The sequence below is a fragment of the Euleptes europaea genome, chromosome 13, assembly GCF_029931775.1.
Source record: "Euleptes europaea isolate rEulEur1 chromosome 13, rEulEur1.hap1, whole genome shotgun sequence".
Taxonomy (NCBI): Eukaryota; Metazoa; Chordata; class Lepidosauria; order Squamata; family Sphaerodactylidae; genus Euleptes; species Euleptes europaea.
Genome location: NC_079324.1, coordinates 30,135,379 through 30,161,178, shown reverse-complemented (window position 1 = coordinate 30,161,178; position 25,800 = coordinate 30,135,379). Strand labels below are relative to the sequence as shown.

At 45.1% G+C, this 25,800-nt stretch overlaps 2 protein-coding genes across 2 annotated transcripts in view; both read right to left on the bottom strand.

Moving 5' to 3' along the window:
• The window catches only part of TBC1D8B (TBC1 domain family member 8B), a 37,034-nt gene extending 31,079 nt beyond the window's left edge, over positions 1-5,955 (bottom strand). The window contains exon 1 of the mRNA XM_056859226.1: positions 5,820-5,955. Within this exon, the coding sequence (XP_056715204.1) occupies positions 5,820-5,946 (127 nt within the window). The 5' untranslated portion in view covers positions 5,947-5,955. The remainder of the gene's footprint in view (positions 1-5,819) is intronic.
• An 8,117-nt stretch (positions 5,956-14,072) lies between these two features.
• Positions 14,073-25,800, bottom strand: part of RNF128 (ring finger protein 128) — a 45,276-nt gene continuing 33,548 nt past the window's right edge. Inside the window, exons 3-7 of the mRNA XM_056859560.1 lie at positions 20,798-20,869; positions 20,070-20,152; positions 16,139-16,235; positions 15,256-15,424; positions 14,073-14,337 (exon numbers count right to left, since the gene is read on the bottom strand). Of these exons, the coding sequence (XP_056715538.1) occupies positions 14,219-14,337; positions 15,256-15,424; positions 16,139-16,235; positions 20,070-20,152; positions 20,798-20,869 (540 nt within the window). The 3' untranslated portion in view covers positions 14,073-14,218. The remainder of the gene's footprint in view (positions 14,338-15,255; positions 15,425-16,138; positions 16,236-20,069; positions 20,153-20,797; positions 20,870-25,800) is intronic.

Genomic DNA, 25,800 nt, shown 5'->3' with positions numbered 1-25,800 from the left:
ATTGAATTGCAAGTTACCAACCCCCTGTCAGGGACCCCTTCTGCCATCAAAGAGCAACCATCTCCGAAGACGTCCAGTAGCGAATACTGTGCGTACTTCTGAAGTCATGATTGACGACACAAGACATTTACACAGATTTTTTCCCCTAAACTGACTTTCACTGGATAAAGGACAGCCGTTTGTAAATCTGCAGCATTAGTCATAAAGAAAATTTCCCGGTGACTCAAAGCTTAGCTCCTTGCTGCTAAATTATTTTGCTACGTCCCCTCTGGCACCGAAGTCAAGCAAACGGCAGACTCCGAGATCCCAGCCTCCAATCAACAAGCGTGGCTCATTAATGTTTAAAAGGCCACACGTGAAAGATGTGGCTGGAAGACGTGCTAGGGTTGTACGCAGAATGAGACAAACTGGGTTTAATAAGCGCAATCCATTCTTAATTCATTCTGCAATCTTTTGTTGCCTGGGCTACTTTATTCTGAATCTGGACCCCGTGGGTGGCTTAGAACACGTCTCTCTGCCCAACCGAGGCGTGTAAATAACCACTCTTCTGGTCAATGGCGTTAGATGAAACTGCTTCCAGGCAGGAACAGTTTTGTAAACTACAACAAAATGTTCCCCACTTGAAGCTTATGCACTACAAAGGCCATGGTAGTTAGGCTAGTCAAAATATCTATGGGCCAGTAACTTCTGAGGGCTTATTTTCAAGGTTAGCCTAACCTACAGCACAGGGATCTTCCAAGGATAAAAATGGAGCCATGTTCTCCAGCTGCCTGGAGGAAGAGCAGTAGAGAAGGATGATAAATAAATACATGAAGCCCAATTCAGTCCCCTACTGGGAATTGCATCAGCTTCTAAAGCATCTTCTCCGAAGCAAACCACTCCCACCTCTCAATTCTCCCTCAAGAGTGGGCATAGCGGAGAGGCTGAGGACAGAAGGTATTAGCCAGAAATAGGATCGCCAACCTCCAGGTGGGACCTGGAGATCTCCTGCTATTACAACTGATCTCCAGAAATCAGCTCACCTGTAGAAAATGGCTGTTTTGGAGGGTAGCCTCTTTAGCATTATGCCCTGCTGAGGTCCCTCCTCTCCCCAAACCCAGCCCTCCCCAGGCCCCATCCCCCAAATCTCCAGGTATTTCCCAACCCAGAGCTGGCAACCCTAGCGGGAAAGTTCTGGTTTCCAATTCTGCTGAGCACAACCACCATCTCCAACAGACTCAGTTTCCCATCCCACCAGAACACAAAGAATATGGCTCAGTCAGAAAGGAATTATTATATACACAACAGCATCAACGTGAATGGCATTGCACAGAGTAAAAGATGAGTCTCTGCACCCAAAGAGCTTACTGTCTCCAACTTAATATAGAGGAGACAAAAAAGGGCAAGGAAAATAGGGGAAGAACACGTGTTCATTTCAATGACATGTTTAGGCTTATTTATTTAAAATAAATACACTGGGGGGGGGGAGGCTAAGGATTCATGCTAAAGGCTGCCTGAGCTTTGAGAAGGAGCCTGAAGAAAGCAAAAGAGGTGATTCCAGGCATAATGGGCAGCAAGGAACGAAGGGAGCAGGAGGCCTTTTGGGGGAATAACACGGCGCTGCGCATCTGGAGAAGTAAAAAGTCACAGGCAGGGATGTATCGGGAGAGTGGAGGGAATAAGGAGGCGCAAGGTCACAGACCACTTTGAGGAGAAAGATGAGGAGTGTGTGCTGGATCCAGGAATCAGGCCCTGGAGGAGCTCAATCAGAGTAGACAATGTTGAGCTAGATCATGTCCTAAGGGCCTGGCTTGGTATAAGGCAGCTTCATGTGGGGAGAGGCTGCGGCTCAGTGGCAAAGCATACAAAACGTCCTGGGTTCAGTCTCTACACCTCCAGTTCAAGGATCTTAGGGAGCAGATGCTGGGAAAGAACTCCACCTGAGGCCCTGGAGAGCTGCTGCAAGACCATACAGAGAGAAGGGTCAACATCCTGACTCAATATAAGGCAGTTGATGTGCCATAAGGATGTATCTTTTCCAAGGGAGGTTACCATTCTTCCTTCTTCCTCCCAAAATACAACCTGATACCAGCTCCATCAGGCATCCTGCACACAGCGCAGAGGAGACACTTAAGAACAGGGCCCCAAAGATGTGCTTTCTGACTCCCCCCGCCCCCCAACCAACCTGTTTGTTTCATTTTAAGATGAAGTTGATGAGAGTTCTGGAGGAGGAGGAGAAGATGGAGGAGGAGGAGAAGATGATGATGATGAAGAGTTTGTCTTTATATGCCAACTTTCTCCACCACTTAAGGGAGACTCAAACCGGCTTACAATCACCTTCCCTTCCCCTCCCCACAACAGACACCCTGTGAGGTAGGTGGGGCTGAGAGATGACTTGCCCAAGCTCACCTAGCTGGCTTCATGTGTAGGCTGCCTAATACTGAATCAGACCATCCGTCTATCAAGGTCAGTATCGTCTACTTCGATGGGCAGTGGCTGTCCAGGGCCGTCTTTCACATCACCTAGAACCTGGTCTTTTTAACTGGAGATGGCAGGGACTGAACCTGGGACCTTCTGATGAGCCACAGTACCTTCCCCAATGAAAGAACGAAGCAGCAGCAAAGAGAGCAGCAACCCGCAACATATGGGCATGCTATTTCTTCTGCCCTGGGGCTCATGGATGGCCCTCAATCTCAAGGAGTGGCGAGATACAACAGAGGACAGGTGTCTTGACCTTTACTAGTGGTACAGAAAACTGTGGTAGAAGCAGCATTTTCCCCATCTGCCCCACCTGCTAACAAAACTGGTCATGCAATTAAACAGACTGGCAGTACATAGATATCTAAGTCGCCGGGCGAAAAATACACATTTTCTTCACACACACACAAAGCTGAGTAGATTTGCAAAATTTGCCACCACAGAATGCAAAGATGGCCACCAGGTTAGATGGCTTAAAATATGAAAAAAGGATAGGACAAATACACACAAGACTAGCAACAGTTCCGTGACAGTTAAGTGGAACCTCCAGCCACAGATGCAACAAACTTCTGAACATCATATGGTGGGGCAAACAACAAAGAGCCATCTCCTTCAGTGTCCTTACTTTGAGGCTTCCCAGTGGCTGTCCAGTCTTGACAACAGAAAGCGGGACTAGATGTTTCGTGTTGCTCCTAAGTAGAAACTATGGCTTTTTATTCATGACTGTTTCCCTCATGGTCACACCCCCACTACTTTGGGGCTTTGTTTTGATTATGCATGCATTTTCCGACGGCCAGAGGTTGCTTCGCTCTCCCCTTGTGTTTCCCTCCAACACTACAAGAGGCCCGTCTTTGCTGCTCCTGTGCCTTTAATAGCTGCTTGGGCCAGAGATATTAGCAGGGGCTCATGGTTTTCTCGGCAGACTCCATTCGCTGATTTTGGAGCATCAAGCTGCTGTTAAACACACAGAAGTTGGCAGACTCAGAATGGACCAAAGGCAGTATTAGGCTTATGGAACTCACTGCCACAAGATGTGGTGATGACCATGGAGTTAAATTATTTTAAAAGAGGATTATTTATTGGGGGGTCGAGTTAATCCCACGCTTCCTCCAAGGAATTCAGGAATTCATACATGGTCCTGTTCTGCCCCCCGCTGGGGTTGGACATTTGGATGGCAAGTGGCCAAATATCATCCATTGAGCTTCACGATTAAGTGGGAATTTGAACCTAGATCTCCATAGCCCTAGTCCGCTACTTTAACTATTAGCCTCCATATTCTAAAGCAGCATATTATTAAATACTAGTTGCTAAGGGAAGCAAACCACAGCCAGCGCTTTAGTGCATTAGATAATAGAGATCTGAACCCATTTCTCCAACCTCTACAGATTTATCCATGGCGTTTTAAAATCTACCCTTTGTCCAAGAAGTTCAGGATGGTTTACATGGTTCTCCTGTCTTTCACTGTATCACTACAATCCTGCAAACGTTAGATAGAGGGGAGAGAGACTACACTACCCTGGTTCTGTTAACACTACAGGTATATGAAAAACTGTTAGCCGACATGACTAACTAGAACCTCCATGTTCAGAGGCAATGTACCTCTGAATATCAGATGCTAACAGAGTCTTCAACCTGTCCAATCCTGAGACCCACTAACACCCAGGCGGAAGTATGGGACCCACTGAGCATCAAGCACATCACAGATTGTCACTTAAAAGGAAGGGGAGAAGCCAAAATTGGTGGGGCAGGGATTCCATGCTACAATGATACACAAAGAATTGGAAGACGGGGGTAGCAGATGGGTTTGATTTGGCCAGGCCAGGGAAATAAAGAAAGACCACACTTTTATGGGGGGGGTGTCCCTGAACCTGTGCTACAAAAGAATTATTTGCACCGCTGAGTGAAATCACCTTGCTACCTTGAAATCCCTGTCAATGTGTGCACAAGATTGATGCAAGATGCATGGTGCTCTTCCTTTCTGCATGTGCACACTAGCAATAAGTTCTTCCAGAAAGCAGCCCAAAATGTGGGACCTCCCTAGACTGAAGACCACTATTCCAGCTCTACAGGCAACTAGCAGCCAGAATTTTAATTTATTTAGACATGTAGACCCCGTGTTTCTGTCCTACAGAAACCCCAAAAGGCTTATAAAACATTGCCCTCCCCTGTCCTCATAACAACCATATAAGGTAGGCTAGGCTGACAGCAACCGACCCAAGGTCACCCAGCAAGCAGAGCGGGGATTCAAACTTGGGTCTCCAAGACCCCAGTTCGACTAGCTTTAACCTAGCTTTTCTGGCAGGGTGTGAGCTTTCGTGAGCCACAGCTCAGTTCTTCAGGAAGATCTGAAGGAGTGATTGCCTCGCATTACTAAAGGGCCCATTTCATGCGAGTCCAGGGCCGGATTTACGTATAAGCTAAACAAGCTATAGCTTAGGGCCCCGCTTTCTTGGGGGACCCCCAAAAAATTTAAAGGGGAAAAAACCCCCACTGGATGTACATTTCCAAAATATAAGATAAAAAAACAAATAAAATAAAACCTACATACAGCAAATGGCTTTAGAGACCTATTGTGTGTGTTAAGTGCCGTCAAGTCGCTTCCGACTCATGGCAACCTTATGAATGAAAGTCCTCCAAAATGTCCTATCTTTGACAGCCTTGCTCAGATCTTGCAAATTGAAGGCTGTGGCTTCCTTTATTGAGTCAATCCATCTCTTGTTGGGTCTTCCTGTTTTCCTGCTGCCCTCAACTTTTCCTAGCATGCCTGTCTTTTCCAGTGACTCTTGTCGTCTCATGACGTGACCAAAATACTATAGCCGCGGTTTAGTCATTTGAGCTTCTAGCGTCAGTTCAGGCTTGATTTGATCTATAACCCACTGATTTGTTTTTTTGGCAGTCCACAGAATCTGTAACACTCTCCTCCAACACCACATTTCAAAGGAATCTATTTTCTTCCTATCAGCTTTCTTCACTGTCCAGCTTTCACACCCATGCATAGTAATAGGGAATACGATGGCATGAATTAATCTAGTCTTGGTGGCCAGAGTCACATCCTTACACTTCAAAATCTTTTCTAGCTCCTTCATGGCTGCCTATCAGGTCCATAAATTACCATATAGCCTATATAGCTTTAACCACCACACGATACACCACGATGGCCATGTAGAACCTCCACGTTCGGAAGCAGTATACCAGATGCCAGGACACCTAACGGGTCAGGACTGTTGTTTCCGTGCCCTTGTGTGGCCCTAGGGGAAAACAGGACGGGCTTTCTGGGCCCGCCCGTCCAGCCCGGCTGCTCGGCTCCCAAGCGGGCCAGGGGCTGCCTCCCGCCTCCCCCTCGGCCCAGGCCGCCCCCTCACCGGCCAGCCCGCCGCCTTCCTCCCCACAGCCTCGCCGCCTCTGCAGCACGAAGTAGTCGTTGGAGCGCTCCAGCACCCACAGCTTGAGCGCGTTCTTGAGCAGCACCTCTTCGGGCCTCAGCCACATCGCGGCGACGGCGGCCCGGTCGGCTCAATCCCCCTCCTCCAGCTCTTCTGGGTTCCCACGTACACAAGCAGCCGGCCACAGCTCCCCGGGAGAGGCGGAGCCCGGCGCCTCCCGCCAGTTGCCCGCTGGGAGTTGTAGTTCGGAGCGCGGCTCCTGCCGCCGACGCGCGCCCCTGCCGCGCACTACAGCACCCGGCGTGCATTGCGCGGCCCCTCGCCGCTCCGCTCCTTGGGGGCCGGCCTGGCCCACCGAACAGAGCCGGGGAGGGAGAGTCTGGCGCCTCCCGCCCTCCGACGTTGGGTGAGTCGGCCTTTCCCCCTCCGGGGGAAAAGAGCAGGAGCCCAGTGGCGCCTTAAAGGCGCACCGCATTTCTGGCAGGGTGTGAGCTTTCGTGAGCCACGGCTCGCTTCTTCAGGAAGAGCTGAAGAAGAGACTGCCTCGCGTTACTAAAGAGCCCATTTCGCGCGATGTCCAGGGCCGGATTGACGTATAAGCTAAACAAGCTATAGCTTAGGGCCCCGCTCTCTTGGGGGAAGATTTTTAAATTTAAAATTATCTAAATTTAAAAATTTAAAGGAAAAAAAAAACTGGATGTACATTTCCAAAATATAATGAGGTGGCAGGCTTTTAGAAAATCAGTAGGCCTTTTGGAAAATCACTGGACTCCAAAGGAGGGGGGCAAAAAGATATATTTAGTTCAGAGATAGAAAGAAAGTTGTTATTCAGCTCTCCAAGGTGAAACTGCAGGGGGAAAGTTACTAAAACTAAAACAGGCGCTGAGAAATAAAAAGGAGCATAATTATGATAAGAGCAGCAGGTGCAGAACAATGGGCTTTAGACAAAGATGACCGATCATGTGATGTCTGCTTTATGGTTTACCAATCAAATGTTTGTATGATTAAAACCTATTAGGATCAGTAATGTCTTATAATCCACCAATTAACTGTAGAAGATTTGCATGACCAATCAACAGTATAATGTATGTGTGATGTATTTTAGAATGTATAATGCGCTTATAAAAGATGTTGCACACCTTTGTTAAAATGCGCAGCTAATTCTTTTAATGCTCTCAAGAGCAAGGCTGAGCCCAGTAGCTACTGAATGAACACTGGCTTTTTCTAATTCTGGTCTGAAGTCTCTCTGTCTCTCTTTCCTGCTTTTAATTATTATTTTCCCCGCTACAATAAGATAAAAAACAAAATAAAACCTACATACAGCAAATGGCTTTAGATACCTATTAGGTCCATAAATTACCATATAGCATATATTCAACACAAAAAAAAACCAGCGACAATTTGTTGTTGACAAAGGACAGCTGGACATATAAAGGACCCCATTACTTTCAATAGCTTGGGGCCTCATCAAACCTAAATTCGGCCCTGAACGCGACCTTTGGTGTTTGCCGCGAAGAATCCCCCTGAAGGAACCATAGAATCATAGAGTTGGAAGGGACCACCAGGGTCATCTAGTCCAACCCCCTGCACAATGCAGGAAATTCACAACTACCTCCCCTACACACACCCAGTGCCCAGAAGATGGCCAAGGTGCCCTTCCTCTCATGAACTGCCTAAGTTCATAGAATCAGCATTGCTGACAGATGGCCATCTAGCGTCTGCTTAAAAACCTCCAGGGAAGCCTGTTCCACTGAGGAACCGCCCTGTTAGAAAAATCTTCCTAATGTCTAGATCAGGGGTGTCGAACTCTTCTGTTACGAGGGCCAGATATGACATAAATGTCACTTGGAGGGGGCCGAGCCATGCCTCGCCAGCCCAGATCGAGAGTGGAGGGGGTGACTGCCTCGGCTGGCTCGCGAACCGGATAAGAGCACTCAAGGGGCGGATTCGGCCCGTGGGCCTATGTTTGACACCCCTGGTCTAGATGGAACTCTTCTGATTCAATTTTAACCCGTTGGTTCTGGTCTGACCTTCTGGGGCAACAGAAAACAACTCGGCACCCTCCTCTATATGACAGCCCTTCAAGTACTTGAAGATGGTTATCATATCCCCCTCAGTCTTCTCCTTTTCAGGCTAAACATACCCAGCTCCTTCAACCTTTCCTCATAGGACTTAGTCTCCATGCAAAATAGCAGCGGCGAGTTAGCTATGCACATGCTATGCAAACAGGAACAAAGGAGCAGGCGAGTGTGGGTGTGTGTGGAATTTCTCCTTTTGCGTCGGGACCGCGAATAGGCATTTTTAAAGTCGCATTTTAAAAAAGAGCTGTGAGTGAGCATCAAAACTGACCATGCAGAAGTGGCCCTAGTGACAGACTAAAGCGGCTACCCGTCGTGATCTTTCCCCCTCCAGTTCTTCGGTGAAGGTGCCAACTTTGGGTTTCTCCCCTCCCTGAATGAGCTGCTGTGTGCCAATGAAAGATTCAGCTGTTGGCGCTTTGCCCGGCAGTGGGAAATGTTCCACTTGCTGGAGATTCTCCCTCTGTGTGCAGCTTTTTAAAGGGAGCAGGATCCAGGCCAGGAAAGGAGCTTCTCCGCCTTAAATTGTTCCCTGGAGAAAGGGGATATACGGCAGTGAAAAGCACTGAGACTAATGTTACCCTGGGGAGTCCTGGGTTCTAATCCCCGCTCAATAACTGCAGCCTTCACTGGGTTTAACGTTGGCAAGCCTTTGCCCTGTCATAAACGTAACTGAGGTCACTACTGTCTATTCAGACTGGCAGCTGCTCTCTCAGGCTGAGATCTTTTACGTTGTCTACCTGATCCTTTTAACCGGAGCTGCCAGGGATTGAACCTGGGACTTTCTGCATGGAAAGTAGGTGTTCCCCTTTCAATGACCGCACCACCCTCTCAGCCTCTCCTGCCCTTCCCCATTATCTATCCTGTGGAAGAACTTCAGGATTCAAACCCAATTAATTAGTAAAAGTATGCCTTCAGAGCCAACTGTTAAGGCTATCCAGTGTTAATATATGCTGTGGCATTTGACTGAGGAATAGGACCACAAACATATTTAAACCATCTCCTGACCCACAAAACAGCAAGTTTTGTACTCCCTGCTGTGCAGTGTCGCACTGCTCGTTACATTAGCTCAATTCCTGACCAATTTTTTTCCTAGTTCACTTGAATAGTCTTAGAAGTTGCAGGTATGGCTTCCAGTAAAGAGTTTACCTTCACTAGTTGAAAGTTGTGGCTGTTTGTTTTGGCCACGTGTTCTGTTCAGGGTTCATCTGGAAATGACCTTGGTCGCCCTGACTGTTGGCCTTTCCTGGGAAAGTGATTGGGGGGGGGGGGCGTGCATCCCTGTTGATCTTCCTGGGAAGCTTTTCTCCCCCTCTCATACTAGAACATGGGGTCATCTGCTGAAGCTGGAGGGTGATTCAAAACTGATAAAAGTATTTCTTCACACAACACTTGGTTAAATTGTGGAACTCCCTGCCCCAGGATGTGATGATGGCTGCCAACTTGGAAGGCTTTAAGAGGGGAGTGGACAAGTTCATGGAGGAGAGGGCTACCCATGGCTACTAGTCAAAATGGATACTAGTCATGATGCATACCTATTCTCTCCAGGATCAGAGAAGCATGCCGAATAGATTAGGTGCTGTGGAACACAAGCAGGTGCTGCTGCTGCAGTTTTCTTGTTTGGGGGCTTCCTAGAGGCACCTGGTTGGCCACTGGGTGAACAGACTGCTGCACTTGATGGGCATTGGTCTGATCCAGCATGGCTTTTCTTATGTTCTTATGACCCCTGCTTTCAGGAGCATCTACCACGGTGTCCTTCTGGAGAGGCTGGCTGGGCGGAGAGGCCACTGTGCTCTTAGTTGACCAACCGATTCCAGAAGGTGGTGCTGGGGAAATGGTGCTTGGCCCTGTGAGGTTTATGCTATGGGGTCACACAGGGATCCATCTTATCTCCCATGCTGTTTTCATCTACTTAAGACATCTGGGAGAGGTAATCAGAGATGTGGAGTGAGGTGCCACCAACATGTGGGTAACACCCAGCTCTATTTCTCCTAACAACTAAGCCAGGTGGGTCTGTGGAAGTCCTGAGTAGACACCTGGTTCATTTAGAGCGATGGCTAAATTGTTACTGGTTCCTAACCTGATTTCATTGCCTTTAAGAGCACCCGAATACATTGCTGCATGCCAGGCAAAGTGTTACCATTGCACAACTGGCCCTTTCATTTTATTGCTCCTGGCTTAGCTTGCAAAAAAGCAGTTCACTGCTTAATAACGTGTGCTTGGAGGGGCTACACGGGGAACCAGACGTGAAACCTTGCCTAACCCTCTAGGCTGAACTCAAGGCTGAAATTCCCCCACCCCCACCCCGCCTGGCATAGATCTCATTTTCAGGCAATTCTATTCCAAGTCAGCTGCAAATTGTCAACATCTTTTCTGAAAAGTAAGACTCAAATCAGTGCAATACTAAGCAGAGTTGCTCCAGTTTACTCCACTGAAATCAGCAAGCTTAGACTGCAGTAGTTCTATATAGGATTGCGCAGAAAATCTACAAAGCCCCCAGAGAAACAGCATATGGCAATATTTTGTACACTGCAGTAATACAACTTGAAATCAAGGGGGATTGGTTTTCCTTAGCAGTAAAAGAGCAAAGAAAGCAACACCTTGAGGGAGCAGTGAGTGATCGATCAAGTACTGCAGCTATAAATCGTATGGTTTTAAAATGTTCATTGAGTAAGTTTTGGAGTTCATTGAGTAAGTTTTGGAGTTAAAGGCACTGTTGCCAGATAGTTAACAAGCCACGATTCACTGACAGCTTTACAGGGATAGCTATATTAAAAGGAATTATTTGATTGCTGTTGATATATTTGCCTTATTCAATACAACATCTCAAATATCTGTTTAATCAGCGAGGCATCTGCTTTCAGAATCTACCAGCGGCTATTCTGCCCAAGTTTCCTGAAGTGTCATTCACGTCAAAGGTTTTCTCTTTTTGTTCATGTTGGTTAGCATTCAATTCAAACAGCAGCCTGCTTTACAATATCAGATATCACTGACTTTGTGGCACAACATGCACTGTTTTATAAGAGGACTGAGGCCTCTCTCTTCAGGGTTGTTGTTTTTTAATTTGCATCTCTCCTCATAATTTTTCAATGACACTGAAGATTGTCATGGTAGATGTTGTATCATTCTTTTCTCACCCCCCACCCCCGGCAAGCTCCAACTCAAGAAAGCTTATACCCTAGAAAATGTTGTTGTTCTTAATGGGCTGGATTTAAATTTTGTTCTACTACTACAGATTAGCACAGCTATCTACCTGATACTTCTCTCCCCACTCCCCAACACACGACTCTGAAACTGAAGAAAAACCAATGGGACCATGTAGATTATTCAGTGATGTGGGTAATTTTGGTTAGAACTCAGAATAAGCTCACAAGGCTAAACATTGCAGCTGCTGGCAGAAAAAACATATCAGTAAGGTGAACTTTGAAGTTTAAGAATTGTGGCCAGAATAATCTACAAGCTTGTAGGATAACAGTAAATTCTTACGTTACATGTGCAATCCCTCATTCATTCAAGAATCTTGTGCAAATTATGCCAGTTAACCAGGTACATATCAGGGTTAAATCAAATAATTTTACTCCTGACACTTCTTGGTCTTCCAAAGCACCTTAGGCAGGAACTGCAATAAGTTTTTCATCAACCCTTAAGCATACGGTTTTCACATATGGTTTGCAAGAGGAACAACTCAAATACCAAATGTTATCATTTGAACATTTTATATTATGGAGTTCTAGCCCACCTGATTCCGAAAATGCATGGTATTGATTAACAGTGCAGAAGCCCCAGCAAACACAGATCACATTAATGATTAATAAGGTGCATTTATAACCTTGACCCTAAAAACCAGCCCGAACAGCTTCTAACGGGTGCCTGGCCTTAGACATTGGGGAGTCTACATGGGGAAGAAACTCCACTAAAAATCTCCCCTTTGCACTCCTGGCGTCTGAACCCAACACAGGCAATATCAGTAAGAGAACTCTGTGGGGCCTGGAAATCATGAGCCAACACTGGAAAAGGTACTTTAAGGCTGTAGAACTATTTGTGATGTGAATATTTCCCGTGTGCATTTTTGCAACACTTGTTCACCAACTTTTGCCATATCTACCCCTAAACAGCTGGTGAAGCAATTTCCAATACCCTTTTGAACATAGAAAGCTGTCTCATATGGTCAGTCCATTACAGCAGCCCTGCAAAATGTTAGGTAGAAAAAAAGCCTTTCTTAATATCTGACATCTGAGAATTGAATCTGGCGTATTATGCATCCAAAAGCATAATCTGCTGCTGAACACGGCTCCTCCAATTACAAAATTCAGAATGTGCAAGGTATTTGAACATCTAGCTTTCTATAGTCAATAGAAATATATATCTGATGGAATGGAGTTACTTTACAATCGTATGACCTTCCACCTTTTCACCTGATATGCCACAAGTTTCTACAATGCTCCAGCATGGTGTAGTGGTTAAGAGCGGTGGGCTCCAGTCTGGAGAACAGGGTTTGATTCCCCACTCCTTCACATGAGCGGCGGACTATAAGCTTTGTTTCCCCACTCCTCCACATGAAGCCTGCTAGGTGACCTTGGGCTAGTCAGTTCTCTCAGAACAGCCCCATCTATCTCACAAGGTGTCTGTTGTGGGGAGGGGAACGGAAAATGATTGTAAGCTGCTTTGAGACTCCTTAAAGTTAGAAAAAAAGCAGAGTATAAAAACCAACTCTTCTTCCAAGTGTAGAAGTGACCAGCTAGATTTTAGGATGTCAGCACCTTGTGCTCTACCAACTCCCGATTAATCTTCCTGTAGTTAGCATACCAGAGTAAGCCAGCTTCTTTTAACTGCTGAAGGCATCATGGGTGAACAACATGCTGACAAAGGTCTTGTACACTGCAAAGACTGGTTGCGTACCAAGACACAGCATTAACAGGCTGAAAGTTATTCCAATTTTTTTTTCAATTCCAAAAGATCAAAGCCACTGACGAGAACTAGACTGCCAACACAGACCAGTTTGTACACAACCGCTTTTATTATCAAAAATAAGTGAACATCCTAAACAGGCATTAGAATAGCTTTATTTACATTTTGTATTCAAAGATTTTAATAGAAATCAAATATTTACAACTTTATCATATACTATGCAAAAATGAAAAGAAAAACCTATATTGTTTACTCCTGTTAGAGTCAAGTGAAAAGTTAAACACGTTACTGTTCTTTGGGGCAAATTTGTGCTAGCAGTTGTAATTAGAAACAAAACCACAGAAGATGCAAAACAATAAAATAAAATAAAGTGCATTAGATGATGTAGTAATTCACTTTGGTGGATGAGGTTGCAGAGTCCATGCTACGGCACCCTATGTTTCCTTTTCGGCCCAAAACCAATTCCCCATCACACACATAATTAAACAAACAATTTTAGAAGTAGTTTACCCACTAATTGCCGATTCTGCTAGCTTCCCATATCAGCAGCATTCTTTGGGTGTAATTCTTTATCCAGCCGTTCTTTCAGAAAACCAGCAACAAAAATTCCCTCTGAGTGAAAGAGATTCCGCTTCTGACAAAGCGAAGAGCAGCAGTTTATCTGGAATGGGACTGGTTTCTGTGCTAGGCAATGTTTACACTGCCTGAAAACTCAAAGCAGCTCAAAATAATCTGGGAGAAAAATGGGTAGTGTCTTCAAAACAGCTGTTTTCCTGTAAAATATGCAGGTTTAAAACATCTGACCTCTCAGAGTATGATTTTTTTTTATTCCACAAGCTCAGGTGAAGTAGATGCAGGGTACTGCCAATGACAGGTATGTTTGACAGATGGTTCTAGTTATTAGTGTCTCGCAGTTCAATGCAGCAATGGGGACTGCACTGAAAATAAGAGCACTCTGTCAGCCCAGACTGAACCTGAAAGAAACACACCCTATAGTGCTTGTTTAAACTAAACCCTCCAAAAAGCAAAATAAGACAGTTAACTTAAAACCAGGAGACTTTTAAAAGAAGATACACAATTTCTATTCTGTAGGCTGAATGAAGTTCCACCGCATGAAAAAGTGGTTGTGCTGAGATGGCTAGGTGTGAAGATCTTTTCTTTCTTGGTCTTGCTGAAAGAAAGACCTATATTTGACGATTACTAAACCTAATACTAGAAGAAAATAATATAGTTAACTTAGTGGGCAGGTCATTCCATGTAACTGCAATCTCAAATCGTGTATTTTAACTCAATATCATCAAGGCAACATTGCTGCTACATGAGCTTTATCAGAGTTGACATGGCTTGATGCTGGCATGACAAAGCAGCTAGCGGTTTTGTTGCAACAGCCATTTAGGACTTTGCATCACGTGCATGTATTTCATCTGCTTCAAAACCTGGATTGTCAAGGTGCGGAAGCACATCGACAGCTGGAGGCTGGGATGTGCTGTTGACAAGACGGAGATTGTCACCTTTTAGAAAGGAAGAAAGAACATAAGTTTAGAAATAAACATCATGCAGTGGATTCCTTTAGAGAAAAAGCTCAATTTGTGTTTATGGAAAGTTTACATAACTAGATTTGGAAATATAAACTAAGCATATTTTGGCTCTTTTCTGATGCATTCTATTTGGCCTCTGATGTGCCTGCTTGTTACTTTTGCTCCACTGCCTACACACACTGCTGGTTCACAGCTCCATCTATTAGCAGGCAGCTTGCATGGTGGGTGGCACAGAGGTTAAGGGAACGACCATGTCCCTGATTCCAAGCTTATCACAGCTAGGAACTCACTTTGGCCACACAAGCCACTACTACTCAGCCTCGGCACCATAATAATACTGACCCTGCATACACACAGTTAGTGAAAGCTTTAGTGAGAACCTACGCTGGCTTTGGAACCCTTAATATGTGATGCACCTTTATTTGTACACCATTAACACATAAAGTGGGCACAGATCTGTTAAAAGAGCAGATCTCCAAAATATTGAGGGTGTTAACTAACTGTGTGTGTAAAGTGCTGTCAAGTCGCAGCCGACTTATGGCGACCCCTTTTTTGGGGTTTTCATGGCAAGAGACTAACAGAGGTGGTTTGCCAGTGCCTTCCTCTGCACAGCAACCCTGGTATTCCTTGGTGGTCTCCCTAGGCTTTCATTATTTAGGGAGGGAGAAAGGGGAAAGAGGAAGAGTTGTAAACACTTCACTGCAAATACTTTCATGTGAACCTCCAGCAGGTGGCAGTAGAAACAAGAATTTCTAAATTTCTAATCTAATGCATTTCAGCAGGTTCACTTACTCACATTCCACTTACCCAGGCAATCAAAAACTCTGCACCAGAATGATGCAGTAGCTCTGACAGTGCTAACTCAATCTGTAGAACAGATTAAATACTTACTCTCAGAAGGAGCAGACTCCTCAACAGCTGGCTCATCTGCTCCCTGTACGGAAGCATACCCAGATGATGCAGTCTCACTACGGCTATCTTCTTCATTAACAGATGGGATGTTAGAGGCTTGATTGGACACTGTAGGTGGGAAAGACTCCACTCTGTCTTCTATGTCCACCTGCATCAAGAAGATTAGAAGTGAGATGGCCCAAGGGCCTATCACAATAGGCTCAATCATCAGAGGAAGATGCTGATAGTCTTGGATCTTTCCTGCATCCTTTCCCTTAGCAATCCTTCCCAACCCTGGGAAAATGTATTGCTGGGGTTGCAGGACCTGTGTAAACTAGCAGCCACATAGGTCAGGGGGCTGCAGTGAGCAGGGGATGAATCACCCTCTCTTCCATTAGCAGAGTTGCACTGATGGAAGAGGCAAGGTGATTTTGTTCCCTTCCCCCTCTCCTCTGCAGCCTCCCGACCCATGTGGCAATATTACTAGTGGGGGAGAGATGGAGGGAAGATTTGCAATCCTTGTGTCTGTGGAATTCATTTGGCAGAGCTCTGAGCTTTTTTCTTCTCACCCACAATCCATATTACATTTATCTTTTTGTCTTTGAGGAAAGCTTTAGACAACTTGGGCAGAACAAATCAAGATGACTACTTCCTTAGCAGATTTTTTGATCTCTGATAGCAGTTGGGAAATGTGTCATGAGGAAGAGAGCCGCAGCATTTTTTTAACCTAATCTTCTAACTGAGTCATTCTCCCCAGCTCCTTGGCCAAAGCGTCTTTCTGTAGTACCTCTGTAGTATTTACAACAGCACCATTCAATTTTACCATCTACAAGTAACAGAAGTTAGATTTAGTTAAACTGAGCGTTTTGAGTTGCAGACATACCTCAATTCCTAGGGCCTTGAGAATGTCACATTTACACATGGGACAAGTCCTGTGTTCCAGCAGCCATGGGTCAATACAGCTCTTGTGGAAAAGATGGCTGGAAAGAAAAGTTTAATATGATAAAACAATTCAATATTAACAGCAAAGATTCTTAATAAAACAAAATAATGTAGTGGGGCTGGGATGGGAGAATTGGGAAAACACCACAAGTAAAAAAAACAACTGTAAGGCAATGGAACAATGTAGGTAAAATTTATCCCTTAATTATAACAATTCAGTCTAACAACAAAGAACCTTAACAAAACATAATAATGCAATGGGGCTGGGATTGATGTGGTGGTACCTTTCATTAAAGAAAAAGCACTGATTAATTGCAGGCAGTAAGCTGCACAGAATTGGATGGCAGGAGAATGGCAAACAAAAGGAAGAGTTGTAGAACTCAACTGAGATGAGGAGCTTTGTAAATGAGAGATTGTGTGCACACGGGCAATAAAGTGAACTTGCGTAAGAGAACATTTGCGTACAAGGTAACAAGCATTAAACGACTGGGTATACAGATTTGCAAGGATGTGCAAAACCCTCTGTCCCCTGCAGCCTTTGAACAATTTGTAAGACAGAACAGGTCAACCCATCATTTGGAAACCATTAAGAATCATTTTCTACATTTTTTCTCTCTACCCACCTTCCTAACCTCAATCTAATAGTACATGTAGACAGACAATAGACATGGACAAGCTTCAGTACTCTGAGTTGTCAGACTTATCAGACAGTCACTAATGATGTCCTTGAAAAACCTCCTTTCAAAGGCCTATATCTGGTCATCCAGATGTTAGATGTGTATCTATAGCCATTTTCTGAATAATTTGACTTCAGTCCTATGTAAGTACAGTCATGCTAGAGGTATCAGTTCAGGAACTGTTTTTTTTTTTTAACCTTATAAACTCTGAAATGCTTCAGGTGCTTCAGGTAATGCTAGGGATTCATACTTGCATCCCAGACATGTAAATAAACTGCACAGGAACAGCCGCAGGGGTACAAAAGGACAACAATGACATTGATCATGGCTGCAGCGGTGGGGAAAGGTAAGTGTTACCCCGTCCACATTTTCCTAACACCCCCCACCCCCAGGTTTAAAGGCAGGTACCTGAATTGCTTCTGTCTTTCTCTACTCAAGCTTAAACCAGAATCGGGAGGGGATTTTCAAGCAAAGAAATGATGTGGGTGGGTGGGTGGGTGGGGGGCTAGCCCTCCTACTTCCTCAGCTGACATCTGAGGATATCACTGTGGGTCCCCAGCATCACATGCTGTTTGCTCCCTATAAGTGCATTTGGTTACTGAAAATGCCATGAGAGCTATGGGGCTGCTTTCAAAAAATGGCACAATTTAGTAGATTAAGTAGACAGAGTCAACATGAATTTTATTTAAGGAATGGTATGAACTTTGCCTCAGCCCAGATTGTTGCAAGTGTTTTTAATCTAAAATGGCCGATTTGTTTAGAAGTGCACTTAGTTCTTATACCTATAAAGGTTTGGTTTTAGAAGGTGCAACAGAAGAACCTCAGAGAATGCTCCCTTTTGTGGGCTCTAGGGCTGTTGATTTGGTTCGTCTTGAACCGAAAAACTGCCGAATTTCCCCCGATTCGGCGGTTTCCGGTTCGGGAGGAACTGAATTCAAAATAGGGTGGGAAACGGGGGAGCCGAATTCCCTGACTTTGGGGTGTTCAGCAAAAAAATTCGGGGTTCGGGACAGCAGCATAACCGTCAGGCTCCTCCCCCCCCCGCGCACCTTCACGGGGCTTCCCTGAAGATCTGTTTCCCCCCCCCCGGCGCGCCTTCAGGGTAGTCCCGTGAAGGCGCGCGGGGGGGGGGGGGGAATTTTCCCCTGAACTCCAGATCTCACGCCGAATTTCGCGGATCCGAAGCGGGGGAGCTCGGACTTCAGCACAGCCTGGATTTAAAAGGGCCGAATTTTGCCAAAGCCGAACTATACCAAAAAAAATTTCAACAGCCCTAGTGGGCTCCCAAAAACCTTATAAAATGTTGTGTGTGTGTGCGTGCGCACATGTGCGCGAAGGGCTGTTCAGTCACAGCCAACTTGTGGCAACCCTGTAGGGTTTTCAAGGGAAGAGAGGTTCATAGGTGGTTTGCCATTGCCTACCTCCGCATGGGCTGAGAGAGCTCTGAGAGAACTGTGACTGGCCCAAGGTCACCCAGCAGGCTTCATGTGGAGGAGTGGGGAATCGATTAGAGTCCTGCCGTTCTTAACCACTACACCACGCTGGCTCTCCTATAAAATGTTATAGTCCATTTTAATTCGTCTGACATCCTAGCAGTTCTTTTGTGGCACACCAATATGCCCCAGCACAGATGTGGGGAACCACTCTGCTAATCAGTGGTTTCCATGACAGAGTGATTACCAGTTCTAACATGTACACATCAGGAAACATCACTTCCATGTCATGGTCCATTTTACAGCTTACTTTCTATATGAGTAATTCCCTTGTTGAAAGTTTTGTTAATGATTAACCCATGGAATAATGCTGAATGGAGTGATTTCTTTTATAGATTTTCAGCTAAAATATTTACCATTAAGGAAGCATTCATGGTCACTTTTGGTAATAATAGCTTCTATTCTACACATGTAATTATGAAATAAATCACCATTCCTTTGCAAGGAAAGATTCAAGGCCCCTTAACCAAGCCAGTATACTCTATAACCACTGCATCTGATAACTGCTGCAAAATACTAGTGATCAAAAATCTTTGGTTCAAGCCAAATGTCATTCTTGCTGACATATTAGAAGCTTCCATTTTTGAAGGGTTAAAGCTTTTAAAATCTTAGCATAAAAAGTTATCCATCTACAAATTTAGCACTATATTTAACACTGAACAAGTTTTGAAGCTAAACTGTGAATCGTTTTGTTAAAATTGAGTCAAGACTTTGGATTCAACTATTCTCTGAGCCATCAACAAAACTAACTGTGGGGCTGCCACCAAAAATGGCATCCTTGAGTTCTCTTTCTCTGATCTCCTCTGCATCCATACTCAATCCTGACATCAGGCAACTCCTGGAGTATTGTGTGCAGTTCTGGAGGCCTCACTTCAATAAGGACAGAATGGAACGGGTCCAGAGGACAGCAATGAGGATGATCAGGGGCCTGGAGACCAAGCCCTATGAGGAAAGGCTGAGGGAGTTGGGAATGTTCAGTATGGAGAAGAAGAGGTTGAGTGGGAGAAACGACTGCTCTCTTTAAGTATTTGTGGAGGGCAGGGAGCTGTTCCTGTTGGCAGCAGAAGATAGGACTCGTAATAATGGGTTTAAATTGCGGGCGGAGAGGTACCGGATGGGTATTAGGAAAACAAATTTTACAGTAAGAGTTGTTCAGCGGTGGAATCAGCTACCTAGGGAGGTGGTGAGCTCCCCCTCACTGGCAGTCTTTAAGCAGAGGCTGGACAAGCACTTGTCAGGGATGTTCTAGGCTGATCCTGCCCTGAGCTGGGGGTTGGATTAGATGGCCCCTTCCAACTCTATGATTCCATCACCACACTATGCTCTCACCCCAGCAGCAGCAGCCAATGATAACGGATGTGGGGGGAAAGCAAAAGATGACAAGGGATAAACTGGCCACACTCCTTGAAGGGGCAGAACTTGACTGCCATTTTCAGCAGCAGCCCTGTGCTGTTTATAACATGTTTTGAATTGAGCTTCCCAGTAACCAAGGGGTGTGACAGTTACCTGGCTTCAATAAATATTCTTAGGACCGCTTTTAGAAGCTAGCTTTGTGACAGGAGGTTGGAGTGAGGATAAGATTTGCCCACTGACATACACTTAGAGATCCTCCGTGAGAATCTCTATTTTGCATAAATGAGAGAAGAGGAAGAAAAATGGCAACATCTTTTAATTACAATATATAACTGAAGCGAAAACCTACTTGCATGTCAAAATTCGTACGACATCATTTGGTTTGTACACTTCAATACACACAGCACAGCTATCTCCATCAGGACCAGTTTCCTAAAGAATGGAAAAGTTCCTTTGTTAAGAGATTTGTTTGTAACACCGTAGACTAATGCTTGTAACAAACAAATCTCACTCCTTTAGCCATGGGTAGGGTGGTGTTCGGGTTATGCCTTACCTCCCCAATGCTATCTTTCCAACTTAAATTCAATCCAGAGATTTCAGGGATGGCTTAGCCCCCTTGCCACAGTCCCAATCTGAAATGGGCCCCACAGCACCTAATTTTAAAAGGAACAGTGGCTTGGGAGCTCATTCAAATCCTATCCTCCTTTTGGCCCTTGGTTTGGGGGGGAAAATCTCATGTAAGAGGAAGACAGTACTAGAGTCAACAACGGTGCTGAACAGGCAGCAAACCTGAAAGACCTGCAACATCAGTCAAAGTGATGATCTAATTTTGAATCCGCTCTATTTTAAAAGGATGCATAACGCAATGTAGGTTCAAACTGCCATCATTTTACACCTTCTTGAGGGGTTCATGGCTACTGAAGCATCTCATTGTGGCATTTTAAAAATTTGGGGATGGGGCCTGAAATGAACCTCATGTTACTTTGCTGTATTGTGAAAAGAGGGATTTATTTATGTGGTTATTTTCTGGAACAGCAACACTACTTGAAGACCGAGGGAGATTCTTGTTCACCGTACCTTGTCTCCTTGTTTCAGTGTACGTAGCTGAAGCCGCCCAATAGCCTTTTTGGCATCTGCTTTCAGCTGTCTCTGTAAAAGACAAGCATTAAAGTCAACACGGAATTTGTTCTCCCATAAAGGGTGATGACCAAACACTCCTACGCTATTTATCAACACTAAGTGGGGCTTTTTTGTTTGTTTTTAAACATTTAAAGAACAGTTGCTTAATAGTATTAACAATAAGATAACTATGAGCCAAGACATTTATGCATCAAATAATTTAACATTTGTAAAACATGCCCCGTGGCACAGAGGAGTAAGCTGAAGTACTGCAGTCCAAGCTCTGCTCATGACCTGAGTTCGATCCCAACAGAAGTTGGTTTCAGGTCACCGGCTCAAGGTTGACTCATCCCTCCATCCTTCCGAGGTCGGTCAAATGAGTACCCAGCTTGCTGGGGGTAAAGGGAAGATGACTGGGGAAGGCACTGGCAAACCACCCTGTAAACAAAGTCTGCCTAGTAAACGTCGGCATGTGGCGTCACCCCATGGGTCAGGAATGATCTGGTGCTTGCACAGGGGATCTTTACCTTTTTAAAACATGCTGCAGGGTTTATATGGCAATATACAGTGGCAGAATAGTATTGATTAATGGCCTCTAGAATGGAAGTTCCCAAATACAACTGAAATCTTTTCAGAGGAGTTTTTATTTAGAAGAAAAACTTCAAATTCTTCATTGTAACTATCCTAAACAGTTACTTCACATTCATCAATACTTCTTTGTGTGGGCTACAGAAGTCAGTGTTGTGTAGTGGTTAGAGTGTTGTACTAGGATCCGGGAGACCCCCTTCTGGAATCCCCACTCTGCCAGGGAAGCTTGCTGGGTGACCGTGGGCCCAGTCACACACTCTCAGCCTATAAAAACAGAGGAGAGCAGAATGATGTACGCTGCCTTGGGTCCCCATTGGAGAGAAGTAGGATGTAAATGAAGTAAGTGAATAAATAACATTATTCCAGTCGGTCACTAGTTTGTAATCATACTCTTTCAAGTCTTCACTGAGGTTTGCGAGCCAATTAAATCAAGTCACTCACTGCTCAGAGCTTGTCTGAATCACTTTGTAGTCAGAAATGGCAGTCATGCATTTCATTGGACTTAATCTGAAAAGCTGTTTCACTCTTGTGGAGTGAAACACAATAATCCTGATTCAAAGTGCGTGAACACAGCTAAACCAGCTGTAAAGTGGAATTCTGCCAACCCCACTGGAAAAGAATTTCAAGGCATTTGCCATAAAGTCAGAAAGGAAGTTGGGTGGATGGCATTCCCCTCATCAGCCAACACAGGCTGCAAAAGAGAGCTAAACAAATAGCCTCTGTTGATCTACTGGAGCAACGGTTAGGGACTTCAGCAAACCTAAAGAAGCACTTCTCTCCTTAATTGCTAGGAACATTACATAAATTATTAGTACAGTGAAGTGCCATAGATACTCAAGCTAACAATTCTTTATTTGCTGTTAAACCTGTCAGTTACACAGCTTTGCTGTGCATTGATCAAAACATACATTTATATATATCACATGACTATAAAGAGAGAAAACTACAACTAGTATGGGTTTAATTGAAACCTCCCCAACATAAAGGAACAAAATAACTATTTTTTTAAAAATCCAGCATATGTCAATACAAAAGAACCTGCATTCAATTTTGCAAACTGTCAGTCAAATAATAAAGGGCATCAGTTCCCCTTCATTTCACTAATTTCTCCCTGAATAAGACTATTCTTTGGTTACATATATGATAGGTCCTTTAGGAATACTGATGACTGGGCCTTTCACAATGTTTCAGATACTGTCAGAGGTTTCAGACAGATAATAGTCTTACAAACTGGTACAGTAGAACCATTGCTGCCTATAGTATAGTCCTAGTCTGAAATATAACGTATATACTAGGGTATAAGCCGACCCGAGTATAAGCCGAGGTGCCTAATTTCACCCCAAAAATGAGGAAAAATTAGGCACCTGCGTATAAGCAGAGGGTGGGAAAGGAGGCCCTTCCCCCCCCCCCACAGGCTTACCTTACCGGGCCGCCGCCGCCTGCCCGCGCGCATTCCCCATGGTCCAGGGGCCCGCAGGGCCGCCTGAAGACGCGTGTGTGTGTGGGGGAACAGATCTGCGCCTGCCAGCTGGCAGGTGCAGATCTGTTTAAAGAGTCCGCCCGCCCCGCGCGCCTTCCCGGAAGCCCCCTGAAGGCGCCCGGGGTGGGATGGGGGAACTGGCAGGCGCAGATCTGTTTAAAGAGCCCGCCCCGCGCGCCTTCACGGAAGCCCCCTGAAGGCGCCTGGGGTGGGGTGGGGGAACAGATCTGTGCCTGCCAGCTGGCAGGCGCAGATCTGTTTAAAGAGCCCGCCCGCCCCGTGCGTGTTCAGGGAAGCCCCCTGAAGGCACGCGGGGGGGGGGGGAACAGAGAAGGCACGCGGGCAGGCGGCGCCGGTGGAGATGGCGGCGGCGGCCCCCTCCCTGCGCCCAGGAGGCCCCGTGGGCCGCTCCTGGCCTGCAGAGAAGGCATGCGGGCAGGCGGCCATGGCGGCAGTGGTTAAGTTCCCCCCCTCCCTCCATCTACCGACCCACGTATAAGCCGAGTTGGGTTTTCTCAGCCCTTTTTTTGGGCTGAAAAACTCGGCTTATACGCGAGTATATACGGTAGACAAATAGATTTTGCAAGTTTTTATAACACGGGGGGGGGGGGGGACGACATAAACTAGTCTTAAAAGCTGTTGGATCAGACCTGACAGAGTTAAAGGAAGAAGAAGTGTGCATTCATGTAATGCATGCAAGAAAATCCCAGGAGAAGCAATGATGAATTATGCAGTTTATGCTGAAACAGTCAAGCCAGCGAGCTGCAACAAGGGGAAGCCTGTAAGATACCTAGTATATTTCGTCCAAAGGCCAGCTAGGAAGGAGAAATTGCCCGTGACTGTTTAACATAATTACAGAAGAATGGAATAAGATAAATGGAATCTGTCTCATTTTGCACTCTGAGACTAATTTGCCATAGGTACATCATGACGATTCATATCCTTTTAAGAGACTATAAATATTGGTGAGCAACTGATTATATTCTGCACAAGAAACACTGGTTTAGCTCTGCAAAAATAATTTTAGGTTGGATGGGGGAAAAGCAAGGGAACGGCTGTAATTATAGTCTGGAGGAACCTGAACTGGCCTGCCACCAGTAGAGCAGCGCAGGAGGAACGGCTGTTTCACAAGGAGTCAAGCTCACACAGCCTAGGAAAAACTGCACAGCGGATACTCAAGCTTCTCACTGTGGAAGAGGAACAACCCTTCCTACACTAAGTAACTCTGAGAAATACCTGAACAATTCCTGGAAAATGCAAAAAGAGCTAGGTATTCATTTGTAGCCCTTAAAGGGCAGCAACATCCTCAGTATCTACCAATTTCTAACGGAAACTAGTGTGTAATAGACATTCGGAAATGGAGGAGTATAGCACTGCAGGGCTGTTTCTAGTTAGGACATAACCAATCTGTTCACAGGCTGATAACAAGACACATTATATGCACACATCTTGATCAAGGAGCAAGTCTGAGCAGTATTAATTAAGTCTGCCCAATAAGTAGGCTAGTCGCCTTGTGGTTTCTATTCCAGATACTAGATCATTCCCTTGCATGAATGACACACTCAAGAGGGAACCTTAATTACTATGATGGAAAAAAAAACAAAGCTGACTAGACAGGAAATACTAAAAAAATGCAAAGTAAGTGGAAAGATATTTCTCTTTTCAGCCTCTTACATTGTTAGGTTTGCAAAACACAGACTATGCTATGCAGAATTAGCAGTAGCATCCAGTATGAGCATGGAGATATAGTGGGCTGGATTTAATAATCCTTCAAGAAGCCTTCTTCCAGTCTAAGGAGTCTCCCCTCCAATGATGATGTTGGAGGAAGGCTTCTAACGCTGCTCAGTGGAGTGGTAGGAAAGGGGTAGTAACCTCAGTAACATACCAAATCAGAACCACTTCAGCCTTTAGAGCCCCCTTCATGCCTGTACAACTGCACTGGACTCAAGAGTCCAGAAGCTTGTCAGACATTTGAGCCACTACACAACCACTGCACCACTTCTCGTTGACCAAAATTGACCCGCCTTGTCCAAAGCTATGCAAATAGTTCTAGATCAGCATGAATGCTCTAATTAGATTCCATTTTTCATATCTTTCAAAAATCAATTTACACATTAAACTATGTGTAGGTGGGAGAGCCCCGTGGTGCAGAGTGGTAAGCTGCAGTACTGCAGTTAAAAGCTCTGCTCATGACCTGAGTTCTATCCCGACAGAAGTCAGTTTCAGGTAGCCGGCTCAAGGTTGACTCAGCCTTCCATCCTTCCGAGGTTGGTAAAATGAGTTCCCAGCTTGCTGTAGACGACTTTGGAAAGCACTAGCAAACTACCCCATAAACATAGTCTGCCTAGTAAACATCGGGATGTGACGTAACCCCTGGGTCAGGAATGACCCAGTGCTTGCACAGGGGACTACCTTTACCTTTTTTAAATGGGAGAACTTGCAAGTCCACAAGAGTTACTAGCCCACAATTTTTTACTAGCTCACCCACATCCTTGGCACATAGATGGCCAAAAATAAGAATCTTTTGAAAAGCTCCCGTGTCTACTCATCTAGAAACAATATCTATGGGTGAACAGGAAAGACTGAAATCAGTCTCCAGATTGGAGCATGTTTTCACAAAAGGATCTCCTTTTCTCTATAAGTGACGGCTTGGTCAAGCACTGTAAAACATTTACTAGAAATGTATGAGTGGCAAACTGGAAACCCCTTGTTTACTGTAGCCACCAAGCTTATTGGACTTTAAATGGATGATAAATAGTTCCAGAGAGACTTGACTAATTAGCAATTCCCTGCACAAGCTTTCAAAATTAAAATCATTGACATTCACAGTGTGTAAACATCACTTAACTGTTTTACAGTTAACGAGATCCAAAGTTTCTTCTTCAGTGGTGAT